Raw genomic sequence first — 18,905 nt, forward strand, 5'->3', positions numbered from 1 at the left:
CAGAAAATGTACTTAAAGGTTTTTAAGAAAAGAAAGGCTATCGATCATCATGGAACCTAAAGCTTTTAAAATGCTGACTTGAAAGCCAATCACTTTTCCATATTTATCTAAAAATTTATCTGTGTGTGCGGAGCACAACTTATACTGGCAATGCCTTTAAAACACATGCAATCATGCATATTTTTTTCAGCCTTAAGCAAATTGAATACAAGTGTTGGTGACATATAAGCAGTTTGAGCCCAATTGGGGGTGTGTGTGGGGGGGATTTACTCAAAAATGGTTTGTAAGAACAGAACTTACGTGACAAAATAAATTGGGGATGAGGACAGGTGAAGGGAGTTCTGAGGCACTATTACAGGAGAAAATAGGGTACAACATTTCATTTACGTTACAATTGCTACCATTTAAAAATTCACTGAAAGTTAAAAATAAGAGTGAAGCCTCCAAAATTATTCTCCTTTGTATGATACTGAAGATTTAGTTTTTCTATGTAGTACATTTCTCATTTGACAGAAATTAATATTCTAGTCACATCAGTATTTGGAAATTTTAATTAACACAGGCTTTTAAATATCAGAAATCTGTTCCAAAATCATATTTCACCTAAATATTTGGCAAACAAGGAAGGAAGGAAGGAAGAGAGGGAGGGAGGGAGGGCAGGGAGGGAGGGAGGGGAAAAACAAACTCATATCTTGTGTTTGTCCAAAGCAAGTGTTTGAATTATTTTTAAATGATCAACAGCCCATGATGCCACTGACCAGACTGCTAACCTCCCCAACAGGGCTGACTTAGAAACAGCCCACTCTATAAAGTGACATTTTTGAAGGAAACTCCTCTTACACCTCCATATTTCAAGGGGAGGCCACAAGGTTCCATTTCTCTGTAGTGACTCTATTTTTAAAATCACTGGTGTTAGTTAGCATTGCATAACGGGTGATGGAATTTTCACACTGAGGGGGATTGATGATATATATATATAATCACTAAACTACTTTCCATTAGAAATGAACTTTTTTTTGGTGATGGGAATTAGTTTTTGCATACACATAAAGTTATTGAATGATGTCTTATTAGTAATCACTTGTGTTTGATATTCCTTTTTAAAATGTAATTTGACAAATAATACTTAAGCTTCTGTAACTAGGTAGAACGAGGACATGAAAGTTACTAATACTAACAATACCTGATTCTCAAGGTACAGCAGTGAGATCTGCTTCGAGGACACTGGTAAACACTATCTGGAAGACTCAGCATTAGGCATACCCAACTGTGCAATAGAAACTAGCTCATCTATTGCTCTAAGAGTAAAGTTCTTCATCTGTGGACCATAACACAAGACACTGCTGTTTCTAGAACTATGATAATTTAGAGAGAACATAATACTATGAAGAAGTATTTACCACTTTAAAAAAAAAGGCTTAATGGCCAACTAAACAAGTCTTCACTGACAAACTAGAGAGTAGTTTCTGAGGTTCGCCTTATGAAAGGCTCCTTCCTTCACTCACCTACCAATTCAGTAAAGACCTACTTTTTGAATACCTACAATTTACTCCATAGGCAATGGGGATAAAACAGTGAAAAAGGAAAGTTCCTGATCGCAAATGATAATTACTGTGACTATTCAGAAATTAACTGGTCATATGGTTCCTTTATTAGTTTTCTAATACATATCTTGTATATTAATATTGTATTGAATGAGCGAAAAGTCATTATTTGATATTAGTAACCTGGGTTACAAAACATTTAAACATAATGAGGATGATAAAAAGTGGCAAATTATATTATATTAAAAAAAAAAAAGTAATGTAATGAAAAAAAAAGATTCAAAATTCAGAACGGCCTTTCCCCAATTAGTACCAATCAAAGAATGCTTATTATAGAAACAAAAGCTACCCAATTTCACACTACAGGGGAAAGAAATCATAAAGGTTATTCTTTGGGGGAGAAGAGAGGTGGGAAGGGAGAGAGGAAATGAATAAAGTGGCCAGTGCCTATGACACACCATACCACTTTAATCAGTTAGTACAGGTTAGTAGTAATACCTAGGAAATGTATTTATTAATAAGTACTAAGGCACATACATTGACTCTATAATATACTCTCAAAATTAAAATCCACTGCATGCCAAGTATGAGAATGCTAAGCATTTATTTTTCAGCATAGGGTTTTATTCCTCCTAATCTTCTCAACTATTTTATAGTTTCCAAGTTCATGCCCACCAACAAGCTATAAGATGAGCACCTCTCACAATCAAGCTCAACCTGGCTCTTCTAACAGCTCATACCCAGATGAGTACAAAATCGCAGCCCTTGTCTTCTACAGCTGTACCTTCATAATTGGAGTATTTGTTAATGTCACTGCCTTATGGGTTTTCAGTTGTTCCACCAAGAAGAGAACCACTGTAACTGTCTATATGATGAATGTAGCATTATTGGATCTAATATTTATCATGAGCTTACCCTTTCGAATGTTTTATTATGCAAAAGGCGAATGGCCATTTGGAGAGTACTTCTGCCAGATTCTCGGGGCACTCACGATGTTTTATCCGAGTATTGCCCTATGGCTTCTTGCTTTTATTAGTGCTGACAGATACATGGCCATTGTGCAGCCAAAATATGCCAAAGAACTTAAAAAAACATGCAAAGCTGTGATAGCATGCTTGGGAGTCTGGATAATGACCCTGATAACCACCATCCCACTCCTACTGCTCTATGAAGATCCCGATAAAGCTTCCAACCCTGCCACCTGCCTGAAGATTTCTGACATCATCCACTTAAAAGCTATTAACATATTGAATTTCACTCGACTGATATTTTTTTTCTTGATTCCTCTGTTCATCATGATTGGGTGCTACTTGGTCATTATTCATAATCTCCTTCATGGCAGGACATCTAAGCTGAAACCAAAAGTCAAGGAGAAGTCTATAAGGATCATCATCACGCTCCTGGTGCAGGTGCTCGTCTGCTTTGTGCCTTTCCACACCTGTTTTGCTTTCCTGATGCTGGCTGGGGATGAAAACAGCTACAATCCCTGGGGAGCCTTTACCACATTCCTCATGAACCTCAGTACCTGTCTGGATGTGATTCTATACTACATTGTTTCAAAACAATTTCAGGCTCGAGTCATTAGTGTCATGCTATACCGCAATTACCTTCGGAGTGTGCGCAGAAAAAGCTTCCGATCAGGCAGTATACGGTCACTAAGCAACATAAACAGTGAAATGTTATGAATAAGTTTTTTGTCTTCAATCTCCTTAAATTCATTTTACTAATTACCCTAGAGTGAGTGGATATTTTGTATATTATCAAGTCACTTCTCTCCTGGAAAAAAAAAACTTTAAAAACTCTTTTGTGGGATCTTATTGTGGCAACATAATTAAATATTCTAAAGTATTCTAATAAATTCATTACTTTTATTCTTAAAACTTGTAAGGAACATTTTCATGATGTATTAGTAGAAAACATCCAATTTGTGTTTCATTTTCAAGCCTTATCTAAATATATAGTTGACTTAACATTTTGGATTTAATACTATGTGCAAGTGAATCATGATGTCAAACCAGTCAGAAGGCAAAAAAAAAAAATCCAGCCCCTGTTTGAAATAATTTGATGAAAGTATTTTCCATCTAGATGCAGCTCCCTTTGGTTTAATTTATACTCAGGATTGGTGGTCCAAACCCAACATTTTGTGTTCCAAGCCAAACTTCCAGGATCCTTACAAAAATAACTATGTTCATCTCATCACTGTTATTTGCTGCAGAGTAAAATTAGTGAGCAAGCACTTGAGAGAGCCTACGGAAGACCATGCCATCAGCCTTCCCTTACTGTAAATTCATTTTCTTTTGGAAATAGGCTATGGTCACTCAATAAGCACTTACTGAGAGCCTACCAAGCATCAGACTCTACTTAAAACCAATGGGGGAAACCTAACCCAGGATCCCATTTCTGCCCAATAATCCAAGTTTTCCCCTATGACACAAGGTTTCTGCTATATGGTGAAATATCTTTCTCCAATATAAAGATATTATATCTTCTTATGTGACTGAACATCACATTACATAAGAGATTAATTTTTTTTTCCAGGTCATATGTCACATTATAGCACCAGTCAGGGACCTTGCCATTGAATTTCCCCTAATAAAGTATAAACCAAGTAACTTCTCCATTTCAAATGAAGTGAACTATATAATCTGAAAAGCCTGTATTCTAAATATGATAGAAGTATACAAATGAGTGAACTATAATTTCCTCTCTGCTAAATCACTTTTATTACTCTTAACATGATCACCTCCCAATGGGACTTAGAGTCAAATCAATGCATTGGTTATAAATTGATTTCTATAATTAACATGGGTAGATTCATATTCTTTAAAAAAATTAGAAACACAAAGGAGCCTGATCATAAAACAGCATTTTAGTACTAGAAGGTCCCTTAGATGATCTGTTTTAAATGTAAAGAAACTAAGGTCCAAAGAGGTTAGGTGACTTGCTCAGCTAAAGAACCAGGATTAGAGACCAAATTCAGTTCTCTTCTCATGTCAATCATCAATTTTTTAATAGAAAGGAAACAAGCTTCCAGAACGTACAACATTCTCCTAGCTACATAAGATAAAGGAGTCAAGGTGGTACTAAGAGATGTAGTTTCTCAATGAAGAGAAAACTACTTGAAGTTTTTAGTTTGAACAATCAAGCAAGATACTTTTGTAAATTCCTTTAAACAAATAATTATTTCTAAAACAACAGGAATAACTCCTGTATATCTAGGGTTATGGTATGTATATACAGTCATGGCCTTCTCTTAAACTACACAGATTAATCTGCTGTTGTGTAATTTATTAAATGGCAAGTTCTCTGCAATGGCTTTTCTTGATGAGAAGAGTTCAATTTGAGAGCACAAAATGCAACAAAAGGCTTTGTTAACACAAAGTCAACAAAGTGAAAATGTATGTCATGGTTCTCACAATAAAATTATAGATCATCTAAACCAGTTAATTAAAAAAATCATTTTATTCAGTGTTGTAATTAGATACATTTAAACATGATATATAAAAACTCAAAATTCCACTTCTCTGGAGGGGTTTGATTCTGGGAAACAACATAACATTCACATATAAATACTAACAGTTAAAAAATAATAGGTATATAAGGGCAGAAGTGTGATAGGCGTGTGTTACTGGAAGCACCTAATATAGCTTTTAGTAATGGAGTGATCTTTAATGTCAAAACCTAATGGTTACTTTTTCTGAATATGACTCTAGAAAGATCAGGAAAGTAATATGGACTGGAAATAGAGAATTGGGAAACAAACAATAGATGTCAAGAGTAGCTGAAGTCATGGGAGTACACAAGATAGCCCAGAGAAAGAACTTGAAATAAGCTTGATAAAGGAGCCGTAGACGGTAAGGTCAAAAAGGACCAGGAAGGAGTAGTGTGCTAAGACTCAGTGTGGCAGGTTATTTCATGAAACAATCGGAGGTCACAAGTATTTAATGTGCCACTGAAAGGTCAAATAAGACAACTGAAATTAAACCATTGGCTTTAGAAATTAGTTGGATACTGGTGAGATTTATAAGAGAAGTTTTAAAAGTGGTACAGTTAAAAAAAAAAAGGGAGAAAAATGGGAGAGAATTAAATAGGAAGTGAAGAATTATAGAGAGAGGAGATAAATGTGGCATTGATGGGAAAAAAAGGGAACAAGATATTATGTGAAAAACTTCAAATTATAAAGCAATTGACAAAAAAAGAGAGTAGTTTCCTCTCTTGAGTTTTTGAAGCTTTGCTATCATCAAATAAAAGATATATTTATAAAATGCAAACTTTCTTTATTGAAATAAAATTTATGTTCCAAGAAGTCCATGTCTGAGAAAGCTTCAAGATTCTAAAAGCCATACTCTCATGTTTCATGATTTGAAAGGAAAAACAAGTACATTCCTCATTCAGGGGATGGCTGACTTAACATTTACATTGTCTTTCAAAGGGGATCCTCTAACTTTTGAATTTATTCAAGTTTGCAACTCTTGCTATGAACTAATATTTAAAAAGGTAAATGCCTTTCTGCTTTAAGAATAAATAAAAATATTCCCAACTTCAAAACTTAATCAATCCTCCTTATAGGTACCAGTTAACAGGATTCCATACAAAGAAATAATTGTCATTCAACTCTATGTGCAGTAGAAAAAAGGGTCATCAGACAAGGGGACAATGTAAATAAGAGTTAAGAGCTATTTTACTACTCATACCCAAAATTTATTCTAAGACAAACTCACATGACAAATACTGTTCTATATAACTCAAGTAGGCCTTATAGAGAACTAAAAAGAATTGGCCTGGATGAGAAATGTTTGAGAAAAACCAATGATTCAGTAAAGCTTCTGCTTTCCTGAACTAACATGAAATCATTCCTGATGACTACACTATTTCCCACAATAGCAGAATAGTCAACTCAAACTTCTCGGTCTCATTACATTTACAACCTGTGGACCTCAACAAAATTACGACACAGAAGTTTGTGTCAAATTATTATTCAGAATCATACATTATTAAAACAGCTAAAGGTGGACACTCATGCCAACTATAAGTAAATCTCATAAAGGACAGCTACAATGTAAATATTAACAATGTAAGTGTGAGAACTATTAGATCACTAACTATATTTTTAAAAGAGGTCCAAAGTGAATTTGAATCAAGATATATACAGTCAAGAAAAATAAAGGCAATACATACAATCATCTAATAGTTCTCAAAAACACAAATTAAAAATTAAAATAGGGCTGAAGTTAGTACACATAGAATTTTAAATATCTGATATCTTCATTTCAAAGTATCTCTCAGTTGTAGTCTCCAATATTTAATTCAAAGATGCTTTAAGGCCACTCATATGTGCTAACAACTCTGCTCCTGGATACTAGGTATTTCATAAACTAATACATGCTTTTTTGTTTTGTTTTTAAAAAAGATCAACACAATATGAAATCATATACACTCTGAGTTAGGTGGCCATTGCAGGTTGGCTAAAAATAACTTATATACTGACTTCATACTATCTTTGGTGGAAGTATATAAACAATATCAATTTTTAAAAATATTCTTCAGAAGCTTAACTTCAGACAAATTAATTTTTTCCTAACCTAACTTAATTAAACTCTGTATTTTTGTGTTTGTTCACAAAATTACACAAATTTTCACTATAAAATAAACACATAAAATTAATTCTATCTTCAGAACCAGAACAAGAAATTCATTAAAAATTTCCTAAAATATGGGACTTCAAAGCTAAAAAAAAGAGTGTGAAATAAATTCTGTTTCAAGACCATAATGAAAATGTAAGTATACATTGGATTTTTTAATACATAAAATCAATTTTACTGTATCTAAAAGTTTAAAAATATTCTTTTATTGACTTTCATGTATGATAACACTCTAAATCAGATTTAATTAGTTATAAAATAAGCTAATCTTTGTGAGCTACTTACAATCCAGAAGGCAAATTCCTGGATGCAGTGATACCAAAGGAATACCACATAGCTTCCACAAGGACAAAGTCAACCAAGGCTGACAAAACCCAGGAGCCCAGCAAAAAGGACTAAAAATAAAACAAAACATTATATAGAGGCGTCTTTCAAAAATAAACTAACATTTATTTAATTAGAATCAGTTCAAATATATACAGTTATATATATATATATGTTTGTTTTTATTAGAATAGACTTTTCAAAATGAGAGAGTAAAACTACATTAGTCAAATGCATTAACTTCCATAATTTCTAAGTATATTGAAGAAAAGATATTTATAGCATGATTTACTTTTAATAAGTAATGCACAAACCATTAAGCAAAATAAGTGATTAGAATTTTATTAAAGTCAAAATCTTAATTAAAATGGTTATTACCCACTCATACCTGATATTATTATCTATTATCATCATCATTATTTTATTATGCTAGTGGCTTAAATTTAAAATTTTTCTTTGGTTAATGTCCATGTTCCAATTCAGACAGAGGATCATGTAATTATTAATAATAACAAAATACAACTATTTAAATATAATAAAAAATTAAAAATGTTTTTTCTATAACCTAACAGCAAAGGGAAAATACATAAAAACTTACTGCAAATTTTCTGCTTCCGTATCTTCTTTCAAATATCCTAAAATTATAAATAAGCAGACTACTGCAGAAAGTATCTTTCAAATCAAGACAAATTATTCTTCCACATATCAGCCTCCAAATCTAGATGGGGATTTAAAAAAGAACAATAAATAAGAGTAAGATTTGTTCAGGTTCCTCCTTAGCAAATTTATTATGGTTACTTTATACTGCTTATTTTGTAATCTCTAATTTAAGCAAAATAATGATGCATACCAAAAAGGAAAACCACATATGTGTTTTACCTAAGAAATGAGCTCAACCCTCACATACTAAAATTCTTTCCATAAAATGGCACAAAGGGTACTTAAAATTTTTTTGCTTATTATAATAAGGAAAGGTACTCTCATTAAGACAACAGTAAATTTCCTGTAAAAAATTTTAAGATTATGTTTAGTACGATAAAAAAAAATTTATATACGTGAGCTGGAATGAAAGGCTAACAGATGTTCGTTTTTGTGCTATTTAATAAAACAAAGGTGTAACTGAAAAGCTATTTAGGGATAAACTCAATAATATCCATTTCTAAGCTTAATTTTAATGATCAACCTACTTCATACCAACCATGTACAAGACAATTTATGGCAACTGTTGCTAAATATTACTAGGTTTAAAATTTTTAAATAATTTAACTTTTAGTTTATTTAAATCTATTTCTCCTTGTGTGAAAAACACATAAGGGGATATATAAAGAAGAAAGAACTACCCAAAGGCCTATTTTGAGACTTCTTAAATATTTTCCAGAACTTTAAAGATAATCCCAAAGACATGTGCAAAACATTCTGATATTTCCCTTTCACAATTACCTTACAAGACATGTTCAACAAATATTAACCCTTTCTTTTTTGATATTGTTTTTATTTTGGTAAAATATAAAATAAAATGTATCATTTTAACTATTTTTAGATGTATAATTCAGTGGCATTAAGAACACTCACAATGTTGTACCCCCCTAACCACCATTTCCAGAACTTTTTTTTCATGATCCCAAGCCGAAACCCTTTACCCATTAAACAATAACTCCCCATTCTCCCTCCCTTCAGTCCCTGGTAACCATTATTCTACTTTACGTCTCTAAGAATTTGACTATTCTAGGTATCTCATATAAGTGGAATCATACAATATTTGTCCTTTTGTGTCTGGCTTATTTATTTCACTTAGCATAATGCCTTCAAAGTTCACGTTAAAGCATATATTAGAAAGCCATTACTTTTAATGGCTAAATAATATTCCACTGTATGTCTACACTAAATTTTTTAAATCCATTTATCTGTTAATGGACATTTGGATTGCTTCCACCTTTTAACTACTGTGAATGCTGTTGCTATAAACATTGTTAAAATTAACTCTTTTAAAATAAGAAGATACACAGAGAAAGTATTTTGTCTAAGGTCATATGACCTGTGTTCTTGCCAACAGATATAATAACAGTAATACAAATGATAATAGAGATTATACCAACTGTCAAAACATTTCATTTCTGTTTCAGCTCCAAGCAAGACACCAGGCAGTCTTTGTTGTCAGTGTACTCCAAAATATGAGGGCACTGGACTGGTTTAGGGATGGCCACTAGAATTCATTTCACGTGCCAATCTAACTGAAATGGAAATGGCTGCCTATAAATCTATGTTAAGGTCATAGCTAGGTTCAAGGAGAAACAGCACCATAATCAGTTAGCAATGACCATCATGGACACAAATGGAACACAGGTGAAATCTCTAAACTAAATTTCTTTTCTCCCTAAGAAATTCCATGACTCTGCACCAGAATCACACTGAAACTTTAGGCCAGCATATCCAACCATCTACATGATCAAATGAGACAGTACACGAGAGTGTTTTATAAACTATCTAGTGCTTTACAATTATAAGATGATGGTGACTGTCACTTTGCAGAACAAAGATACAGAAACCATGAAAGTCAGCTCCAACTCTTCTATTCCCCACATTTAAAACTCTTTAAAAAGTACTCTACGCAGGGCCAAGCCCTGAGAGCCACTAGGAAAATCTGTGGGATTAAGGAAATTTTAAGACTTTTCAATTATTAAAGCATAACTAATTGGGTTTATAGAGCCCTATTTGTTGTTGTGGGGTTTTTTTCTTCAGTTAATGACAAAAAAAAACTAGAAGCTACACTTTTAAATAATTTGTGTTTTGTAATTTGTCCTACGCTCAAGGACACAGAAAACTGTGACCTGGTTACAAGTTTACTAATCACTGGGTATTACTAAAAGGTGACTGCTCCCTATGAAGACTGATCACTGACTTGCACTCAGCAAAGCACTACTTCTGCATTTCAACCTGAAACACACTTCAGGCAGGATCTCTGCCTTTAGTGTCAAAACGTGAGAGATTCCACCCTTGCAAAATGAAGCCCTTCACCAAGTGCCCCTTCTGCCCTCATCCAATGTAACCATGCACTAGTCTCCAACCACGCCTCCAACACAATACTCCTAAGGATCTGAAGTTCATATTGCTTCTGGTAGCAAAATGCCCCCCTCTCTCTGCTGCTAATAAATTGTCATCCCTTACTTCAGGTCAAATGGAAAACTCATATCGCTCTAGTTCTCCAGGGCTATTCCATCCTATACTGGTCCCTACTTCATTTATCACCCCATGAGGACTTCATGTATACTTGTGTCTTACGTACATGTATGTTTCAGTTTCCCAAGGCAGAACTGAAACTTCCTCTCTGTAGCTGCTCTTAAAAAAGCAAAGTGAGAGCTTCTCAGGAGATTCTAGCAGGGGAGCGTGGCTATTCACAATCCTGGACAGAAGTGGGGTTGTCCTGTTTATCTTCAGAGCATAAATGCCCATAAAGTGGCACGGTGGAAGGGGATGTTGCCTACTTATCCAGATTAACCAAATTAACCCCCCAAATCATGAAGGTACCAACTCAGGGCCCCAATGGCCCTTCCAATCCCTCACAGCAGTGGTTCTCAGCCAGACTGAGAACCATTGCATTATAGCAACTTAAATCATACAGAAGCTACATTATATTCTGACAGAAAACAGTAATATAAACAATAACTGAAAAATCTTCGCAGAAACTTGGTGAAGCCAACCTCAATGGTATTAATTACATTATGAAGAAAAGGTGGATTATTGTGCTTAAAATGGATAATTAATTAGCAAAGAAAAGGTGGCAGGTTTATACACCACACTTTGCACTAACACTCCAACTCACAGATAAGACCTAGCACCAGAGTGTTCAATGAGATCAGCCCATAAATCTTAAAAATCATAGGGTTCTGCTCTTCCCAGCAGCAAAAATCCAAGAGAAACTTCCTATTTGGCTTAACCACCACTATAAAAGTAATTTGTAGATTCACAATCTGTTAAAGCTTAGATTACCCAATCAATATTCAAAGTGATGCAGGTTTTTGAAAATGTTAGGCATGCATATTAATCATTAAAAAACAGATTTAACATTGTTTTTAATTCTCTTGAAAATTATAAATTGCATTTTCATGCATAAGAAGTGAAACTAAAAAGAGATAGTACCTAGTATTGCAACTGCTTCATTATAATCTGCTTTGCTGAAAATATCAATAAATAAAACTAAAGAACTTGTCAATAGAATATTAATGATAAACAGTATTTCTTCCAGATTTACAGGCTTTGAGGGACTAAGAATAACAGAAAGAAAAGGCAAATCTAGGAACAAATCTGCCTTCCCCCTTCCCAAAGGCCAATGAAGCAGCGCTCACCTGAAAGTCATCCTTGACTGCTTGGAGGTCATACAGGAAGAACCTCTGGCAGTGAGGCAGAAGAAGGGTCAGCAAAAGAGACAGGGCACTGGGGACCAGCAAAAGACTCTTAGATAGAGGTGCCTTATCTGGAGGGAAAAAGAAAACCACTCTGAGAATGATTGTTCCTAAGATTTAAAAAAAAACATGAGTGAAAAACAAGAGAATTCATTAAAAAAATTGTTTTAGATGAAGATAAACTTCACAAACTCTGGAATTTAGTTCTCATTAACATATATTTCAAAACATTTACCTGCAGAGGTAACTAACAAAAGGGCACTGAAGAACAAGTGGAATTTACTGGCAGGGGCTTCACTGTCAGTTGGCTCTATTATGAGACCAAACCAAGTTTACAGCCAGTGTCTTCATAAAATTCCTTTCAGAAAAGAGTCACCAAAGTGTAAAGAAATAAACAGAAGAATATGCTTTCTATCAAATCGACCAGTTAGCTCTTGGGCATGTGTGGGATTCACATACATAAACACATTCAAAAGAATTAAAACGTGGTTTAAAGTGCTAGCATTACTGACTGCAGTGGCCTACTGAGATTTTCCACCATAAGTATGACTGGAGCCCAAATTGGTTTTTCATTTAGAGCCTTGTCCACTTCCCTTCATTTCCACTTCCCTCCATCTGTCTCAGTGAAGCATTTTAGCCTGAGGGGCTCCCCCCCCACCGCTGGACCTGAACCCTTGTTTCCAGGCACTATTTGAATACTCATGGTTTTGTATCTGTTTTGCCTTCCCAACTACATTAACGATTCCTAAAGAAAGGCCACCTGCCTTCTCTTTTCCATATTGGCAAAAAGGTCAGCACAATCCCTTGCACCTATGAAATGTTCAGATCATTAACAGGCATACCACAGAAAAGTATCACTGATGGAGACATTCTCAGATGGTACTAGGAACACTAATAGTATTCACAAGAAATTCCCTGGGAGCAAATTTATTAACTATAGTTGGTAATGTGGTTACTGAGCTTGTTTAAGTATATAAAAATAGACCAACTGTTTCCTCTCTGGTAAGATCTTGTAACCTCTAAACTGGAACCATTAGGAAAGTGGTTGCATACTGTCTTCATGACAGATACAATCAAGGCTCCAAGGAATCTAAAAATAGAGCTCCCCAGCCCCCAGATAAGGGAGCTCCCCTTTGCCTTGGTAAGTGTAGAAGAAACAATAAGTATACCTTAAAAGTATAGCAGGGCACCACTGCAGTGAGTTTAACCAACCTAAATTCTATCTCAAGCATTTAATCCTCGGTTTTCCTCACTTGTAAAATGAAGATAAGAAAAGCTACCTCAAAAGTGTTATGAAAAAAAAGTGTTATGAGAAGTAAATGAAATAAAGAATAATTCTAGGGAAAACTGCTTCTACCACCACAATCACACCACTCCAGGAGAATGGGCTCCTTGGAAAGGCAAGCTCCTTTATTATTCTAACAGGACCCTAGACCACCCCTGATGGAGCAGGGGTGATACAGGGGCAGCTGGAATCATGTTTCCTTCAACTTGGGCTTCCACTGATCCTCGTGAAATGGGCTCCATCATTTGTTGCTGCCTCTTCCCGCCAGCTCCTGAGGTAACTCAATATTACTGGAGAAAATCAAACAGCTGGGCTGCAAGATTTCACGGTAGGTTCAGAGTCTCAAATCTCAATGCTACTGCTTTTCTCTAGTAAGTCTATTCTTCAACTTATTTCACACCATCTCATCCTCTCTCCTTAAACCTCCCTGCTGCACACTCCCAACTTGGCTTATATGTCACCAAATGAATAAATGAATGACATGCTTTAGTATTCTCAACCATTCTCTAAAATTAATAAGCACCTACTCTTGACCATGCATTATCCTAGGCCCTGGGGTACAACAGGAAGTGATGAACAAAGTCCCTCTCCTTTTGTGGTGCTTGCAGTCTAGACAGGAGAGAAAAGAAAATACACAAACCAAGGTAAATATGTAATATGCCAGATGGAAATAAATGCTATAGAAAAATTATGCAGGGTAAAGAGTGTGGCTATGTCATCCATCATGGATTTCCTGGTTTCTTTCAAGATACATGAGAGGACTGCCACATACTCATTCCCCATCCCTAACTGAAGTTAGGTATGGCAACATGACTCGCTTTGGCCAAGTCAATGTGATAGACATTACTTTCAGGCAGATACTTAAAGAGCCTGTGACTGGTCTTTCTCTCTGCTAATGCTCAAGATGGTGGCCATACTATTAGCCAGATCCTGGAGTTAAAGACAGTGTGAAGTGAACTCTCAGGTGACTTGCAACAGAGGGATACCATCAGTGAGAAACAAACCATGTTGTTTTAGGCCCTGACATTTTGTAGTTTTTTGCTACTGCAGCATAACTTAGCTTATCCTGGTTTAGTGGAAAACATAGTGCTAACAGGGAAAGAGGGGTACTATTTTACATAGGGTGGTTAGAAGGCCCTTCAAATCAGGTGAGATTTGAGCAGAGACCTGTGGAAGTAGGCCTTGCAGTTATCTGTGGAAACAGTTTTCCTGGCAGAGGAAACAGCAAATACAAATGCTTTGAGACAGGAACATGCTCAGCATGATTAAAAAATCAGTAAGGACGTCAAGGCAGCTAAAAGCAGATAAGCACAAAGCAAAAAGGTAGGATATAAGGTCAAAGAGGTGGGAGAGCAAATAGTAGAGGCCCATAGGCCATCAAAACGACTTTAATCTTTCCTCTGAGAGTGACGGGATGCTTTTGAGGGGTTCAAGTAGTAGTATCACATGATCAAACATGTTTTTAAAGGATCACTTTGGTTGCTAAATTGAGATGAGATCACAGGAAAGTGAGTGTAGAAGGAGACAAGGTAGAAGGCTATCGTGATAATCCAGGCAAGACGTGATGGTGGCCAGGGCTAGGGTAATTTAGGTGAAGGTGGTCAGAACTGGGAGATGTTTGGAAGGTACAGCAGGCAGGATTCACTGGCTGACTGGGTATAGAAGAATATGGGCAAATGCAGAAGTCAAGGATGACTCCAAAGTTTTTTGGGGCAGCTGGAAGAACTGTTGCCAGTTACTACGATGGACAATTGTATTACCTTTGCCCTTACCATGCCTGCAAGATCTGAGCTCATCTTGCAAAATGCTCCCTAACCCCCATGTCCACCTCCATCTGCCAGTACTCCACCCTCTACACTAGTGCTATTCAAAGTAACCAGTCCACAAGCTGCTACCAGTCCACAGTGAAGTTTGTGCCAGAATGTGAACCAATGTACTGCGGCATCCTTCAGGGAGGAAGTCCCACTATGAAAAAAATATATCATCTGAACTAAATATGTGTTCTGCTTGAATGTCACCTTATTTATGAATACCCATGTAACTCTCTATTCCCTTTGCTCTGGTTTATTTTTTCATACTATTTATCAACAACTGCCTTATTAAATAGTGGTCCATCAAATCTATCATTCAAACTGATTGTAAGATACACCATTCTTTTACATGTCACTAAAAAAGAAACACTGACAAATATAATTCTAAGATGTCATAAATTATAAGGTACAACCCAATTTTAGAAACACTAAAATGTGAAAAAATTCAATTTAGAATCAAGAAATATGATTCTTTGTGTACTGTCCATCTTCCCATCCTCAGTCCTCACTAAATAGAAGCTTCCTGAAGACAGCAACTTAGTCTGATATGTTTACTGCTGCAGTATTCCCCATGCCTATAACAGAATCTGGTCCATAAAGGCAGTCAATAAGTGTTTGTGTAATTAAAGATGACTGATGTATAAAAGGTACTCAATAAGTACTGGTGGAAGAAACCCAAGTATCTAGCAATGGATAAGTGAGCAAACAAAATGTAATATATACATACAATGGAATATCTATTTACTCTTAAAAAGGAAGGAAATTCTGATACATGCTACACTATGGATAAACATTTTGGACATTACACTGAGGAAAGTAAACCAGACACAAACAGATAAATACTGTATGAGTACACTTACATAAGGTAACTAAGTACTCAAATTCTCAAAGACAGGAAGTAGAATGGTGGTTGCCAGGGGCTGGGGGAGGGAAGAATGAGAAGTTGTTTAATGGGTAAGAGTTTCAGTTTTACAAGATGAAAAGAGTTCTAGAAGTAGATGTACAACAATGTGAATATATTTAATGCCACTAGATTGTACACTTAAAATGGTTAAGATGGTAAAATTTGTTATGTATATTTTATAATAATTAAAAATTAAGATTAAAATAAATAAAGTCCTTACTGAATTAATAACTAGCCCTTTTTACACAGCCATTTTAATTCTGTCCAGGACTAAACAAACCCCTAAAAATATAGATCTGATAACTTAAATCAGATAATTCCACCATTAAGTCCTCCTCATAAGATGAGCAAAAATCAGATCCCAAAAACCTATTGTAAATTGAGAGAACTAAAAAGAGAAACAGATAAATCCACAATATAGTTGGAAACTTCAGCACTCCTCTTTCAGTACTCGATAATACAAGTAGAAAGAAAATCAGTGTTGTGGACTGAATTGTGACTCCCCCCCCCCCCCCCCAATTCATATGCTGAAGCATTAACCTCCAATGTGATTATATTTGGAGATAAGACATTTAAAAGGTAATTAAGATTAAATAAGATCAATAAAGGTGGAGCCCTCATCCACAAATACAGAGGAAAGACTATGTGAATACAACAGAGGGAAAAATGGCTATAACCCAAGTAGAGAGGGGGAAAAAACAAACTTGCCAACACCTTCATCTTGAACTTCCAGCCTCCAGGTCTGTGAGAAAAAAAATTTCTGTTGTTTAAGCCACACCATCTGTGATATGTTGCTTTGGCAATCAGTAAGAATATAGAAGACTTGCCCTAGCCAGTTTTGCTCAATGGTTAGAGCATTGGCCTGCAGACTGAAGGGTCCTGGGTTTGATTCTGGCCTAGGGCACGTACTTCGGTTGCAGGCTTGATCCAGGGCCCCAGTTGGGGCGAGTGTGGGAGGCAACCAATCAATGTGTCTTTCTCACATCTATGGTTTTCTCACCCCCTCCCCGCTTCTTCCACTCCCTTTGAAAAAGCAACGGAAAAAATACGCTCAGGTGAGGATTAAATATATATGAATATATATGACTTAAAAAAACAGTATCAATCAATTTGACCTGACTGACATTTATACAACATTCCACCCAACAACAGCAAATAACACATTTTTTTCAAGTGCTTATGGAAAGTTCTGCACTGGTAGACCATATTCTGAGCCATAAAACACACCTTCATATATTTCAAAAAATTAAAATCATATAAAATATGTCCCTGACTACAACAGAATTAAACTAGAAATCAACAACAAAAAGATGGATGGAAAACTCCCCAAATACCTAAAAATTAAACAACATAGTTCTAAATAATATCTAGGTCAAACAGAGAGTCACAAGGGAAATTAGAAAATGTGTTAAACAGAATGAAAAGTGAAAGTACAGCCAACCAAAATCTTTGGGCTGCGAATAAAGCTGTGCTCAGAGGGAAATTTATAGCATTAAGTGCTTATATAGGAAGAGAAATGGTCTCAAATGATGATGTAGACTACAAGCTTTTAAAAACTAGGAAGAAAAGAGCAAATTAAACCTTAAGAAAACAGATGAAAAGAAATAATTAAAATCAAAGCAGAAATCAATGAAATAGAAAACCAAAATATACGAGAGAAAAAAATCAATGAAACTAAAAGCTGATTCTCTTAGAGGATCAATAATATTAATGCACTTCTAGCAGATGATCAGGAAAAAAAGAGAAGACATAATTACCAATATCAGGAATGAAGGAGGGGACAGACATCACTACAGATCACATAGACATTAATAGGATAATAAGAGTTTGCACAACATTGTGAAATGTACTTAATGTCACTGAACTGTACACTTAAAAATGATTAGAATGGTAAATTTTATGTATGTACTTTTTTTAATCACACATACAGTAATTAATTTTTAATAGGAAATAAGGGGATATTGGAAACTACATTTTGTCCCTAAATTTGACAGCTTAGATGAAATAGACAAATTCCTTGAAAGATACAATCTACCAAAGCTCACTCAAACAGAAACAGATAACTTGAGTAGTCCTATAGAAACAAAGAAACTGAACTAGTAGTTAAAATTCTTTCAACAAAGAAAACTCCAGGCCTGCTGGCTTCACTGGAGAATTCTAACAAGCATTTAAGAGAAAAAGAAAACGAATTCTACACAAATTCTTCCACCACACAGAAAAGGAGAGAATACTTTCCAATTCATTTTATGAAGCTAACATTATACTGATACCAAAACCAGACAAAGACACTGAAAGTAAACAACACACCAATATATCTTAAGAACACAGATGCAAATTCCTCAACAAAATATTAGCAAATTGAACTGAGCTATACATAAAAAGGATAATACATCATGACCAAGGGAAGTTTATACTGGGAATGCAAAGCAAATCAGTCAATGTAATTCACTATATCAATAAAGAAAAATGTACTGAATAACTCTATTCACACCCTGCACAATTATCTGCTTATTTGATGAAGCCAATTTTTGTCAATTCATGAGGCAAAATTGGCCACTTATGGCCTGATAATAGTCAATGATAGGATACTGGCTGTGTAGGATACTGGCTGTGTAGTCAATGATAGGCTACTCCTTTGATCTAACTTATGAATACTAACCAACATTTATTGAGCACTTTCCAAGTGCAAAATACCATACAGAGTACTTTATATGTACTACCTTGCTCCTGACACCTCAGGACCAAACCTGCTACTTCCTCTACCAAAAATGTTCTTCCCACACCCAGCTTATCCTGATCATTCAGGCCGAATTTCTAATAGCATCTGAGAGTGGCTTTTACTTGTGATTTTATTGCTCTGGAGCACATCATCCTGTTTATTTCAAAGCATTTTTCACTATTTGAAAATTATTTTCTGTTAATTTCTTTTTCTCCCTTATCAGAGTGTAAACTCTCTGAAGGGTAGGGTCCTTGATTGTCTTGCCCACTGTTATAG

General features: G+C 35.3%; 2 protein-coding genes across 3 annotated transcripts in view; one reads left to right on the forward strand and one right to left on the reverse strand.

Annotated features, from left to right (window-relative positions):
• The window catches only part of UBAC2 (UBA domain containing 2), a 161,637-nt gene that overhangs the window by 123,668 nt on the left and 19,064 nt on the right, over window positions 1-18,905 (reverse strand). For both annotated transcript variants that reach the window (XM_087814257.1, XM_087814256.1), the window contains exons 2-4: window positions 11,854-11,981; window positions 8,109-8,228; window positions 7,472-7,581 (exon numbers count right to left, since the gene is read on the reverse strand). In XM_087814257.1, the coding sequence (XP_087670383.1) occupies window positions 7,472-7,581; window positions 8,109-8,228; window positions 11,854-11,981 (358 nt within the window). The remainder of the gene's footprint in view (window positions 1-7,471; window positions 7,582-8,108; window positions 8,229-11,853; window positions 11,982-18,905) is intronic.
• Window positions 2,234-3,229, forward strand: GPR18 (G protein-coupled receptor 18). The gene has a single exon (XM_087813826.1). The coding sequence runs from the start codon at window positions 2,234-2,236 to the stop codon at window positions 3,227-3,229; it is 996 nt and encodes a 331-aa protein (XP_087669952.1).

The sequence above is a fragment of the Miniopterus natalensis genome, chromosome 2 (assembly GCF_054644295.1).
Source record: "Miniopterus natalensis isolate mMinNat1 chromosome 2, mMinNat1.hap1, whole genome shotgun sequence".
In the NCBI taxonomy this organism is placed as follows: domain Eukaryota; kingdom Metazoa; phylum Chordata; class Mammalia; order Chiroptera; family Miniopteridae; genus Miniopterus; species Miniopterus natalensis.

Bases quoted from the DNA above. Each gene is read 5' to 3' on its own strand.
- GPR18 (XM_087813826.1), top strand. From the start codon at position 2,234: ATGAGCACCTCTCACAATCAAGCTCAACCTGGCTCTTCTAACAGCTCA.